The sequence below is a fragment of the Mizuhopecten yessoensis genome, unplaced genomic scaffold, assembly GCF_002113885.1.
Source record: "Mizuhopecten yessoensis strain PY_sf001 unplaced genomic scaffold, ASM211388v2 scaffold11151, whole genome shotgun sequence".
Lineage (NCBI taxonomy): Eukaryota > Metazoa > Mollusca > Bivalvia > Pectinida > Pectinidae > Mizuhopecten > Mizuhopecten yessoensis.
The window spans coordinates 842,826-844,881 of record NW_018408905.1 but is presented as its reverse complement, the minus strand read 5'-3'; the positions used below and the strand labels follow the sequence as shown (position 1 = coordinate 844,881).

Sequence of the window (2,056 nt, the reverse complement as noted above, 5' to 3'; positions counted from 1 at the left end):
GGGGGGGGGCGAAAAACCCCCCCCCCCCCCCCCCCCCCCCGTCAAAACTGGAATAGCCCTAAATGATCTTATGAATTTTCTTCCCAATTTAGTACCTGGCGGATCTCAAGAAGGAAAGAAAGAATGCCAGAAAACGGATTATTCCGGCAACGCCAGCTGCTCCCAGAAGGCGGTTGCCTTTCTCCCCACCAGGCAACACACCACAGGCCACCACGCCACAGGCCTCCACACAACCAGCCACCATACCGCACCAACGATAACCACACCACCAGCCACCGCACCAAAGATAATCACACCACCAGCCACCGCACCAACGATAACCACACCACCATCTACTGCACCAAAGATAACCACACCACCAGCCACCGCACCAAAGATAACCACACCACCAGCCACTGCACGAAAGATAACCACACCACCAGCCACTGCACGAAAGATAACCACACCACCAGCCACTGCACCAAAGATAACCACACCACCAGCCACTGCACCAAAGATAACCACACCACCAGCCACTGCACCAAAGATAACCACACCACCAGCCACTGCACCAAAGATAACCACACCACCAGCCACTGCACCAAAGATAACCACACCACCAGCCACTGCACCAAAGATAACCACACCACCAGCCACTGCACCAAAGATAACCACACCACCAGCCACCGCACCAAAGATAACCACACCACCAGCCACTGCACGAAAGATAACCACACCACCAGCCACTGCACGAAAGATAACCACACCACCAGCCACTGCACCAAAGATAACCACACCACCAGCCACTGCACCAAAGATAACCACACCACCAGCCACTGCACCAAAGATAACCACACCACCAGCCACTGCACCAAAGATAACCACACCACCAGCCACTGCACCAAAGATAACCACACCACCAGCCACTGCACCAAAGATAACCACACCACCAGCCACTGCACCAAAGATAACCACACCACCAGCCAATGCACTAAAGATAACCACACCACCAGCCACCGCACCAAAGATAACCACACCACAGGCCACCACACTAGAGAAAACCACATTCCCAGAGCCGACACCAAAAACAGGGTAAGTGTAATTTGAATCAAAGAAATAAAATTAGTGGGTGTCTTCGGCAGAATGTTTCAGTGAGGTAGCACTATAAAGTCGGCATCAGTTCCGCGCTATCACAAGGAGACAAACACGAACATATCGCAGCCTCCCGAAATGCACACACATACACTACACGCATGCATCTTGCACACAGGGGAGGGTATTAGTTAGCCTAGCCTTTGGCTTACAATTCCAGTTTCTATTGGTAGGAATTAATCAGACGGATGCCTCCACAGAGAGAGCTCGTTCCCCGACTGGTGGATCGTCAGCCTGGACTGGTATTCGACTTGTGTGAGAATGCGGCGGCACCACCAGAGCCAGAAGATCCTGGGCCGTCCGAGACCATCAAACGTTCCAAGTTGGTGCCAGTGCTCCAACTGCCGGGAGATGCCAGTAGTGTCATTCAGTTAATGCTAGGACAAAAGATGATATAATAACCCTTTGTTCTCCATAGGAGGGCGTGAGGCATTTCTATACCATGCCTACGTCATCACATTGTTAACCGTGGGGCATTTCTATACATGTTTGAAGATCTATTGTAATCGGTGAGAGGGTTTATTGTCCTATAGGTTTTTGTGTGTCTGTGCTGTCCTATTATTCAAAAACTTATTATCATTCGATTGAAAGCCCTTCTCTGAAATGTTGAAAGGAACCCAGTCATTATATATCAAAAAGGTTTCACAGAATGAAGGCTTATAATTGAAAGGTGTGATATTGATCGATTTTCCTATGTACGTGCGTAGTTTGAGTTATTACCTGTAGGGAATTTCTGTATACAATGTTCCAAGAGTTTGAATGTATGTATAGATTCCTATTTATTAGTACACGTAAGACATAAGATGTGTTGTGAAAAGGAAGAAGTGATCTTTGACAGATATGCAATTCAGCTACACAATTTGTGATCCTATTTTAGTCATATTGATCCAACGAAGACGACCAAAAAGAAATACTGACATTTTTG

General features: G+C 48.1%; 1 protein-coding gene across 1 annotated transcript in view; it reads left to right on the top strand.

The window, feature by feature from the left end:
- The window catches only part of LOC110466987 (vegetative cell wall protein gp1-like), a 14,197-nt gene extending 12,668 nt beyond the window's left edge, over positions 1 to 1,529 (top strand). Inside the window, exons 5-6 of the mRNA XM_021523829.1 lie at positions 93 to 1,071; positions 1,316 to 1,529. Coding sequence (XP_021379504.1) covers positions 93 to 1,071; positions 1,316 to 1,529 — 1,193 coding nt within the window. The remainder of the gene's footprint in view (positions 1 to 92; positions 1,072 to 1,315) is intronic.
- Positions 1,530 to 2,056: the final 527 nt, after the last annotated feature.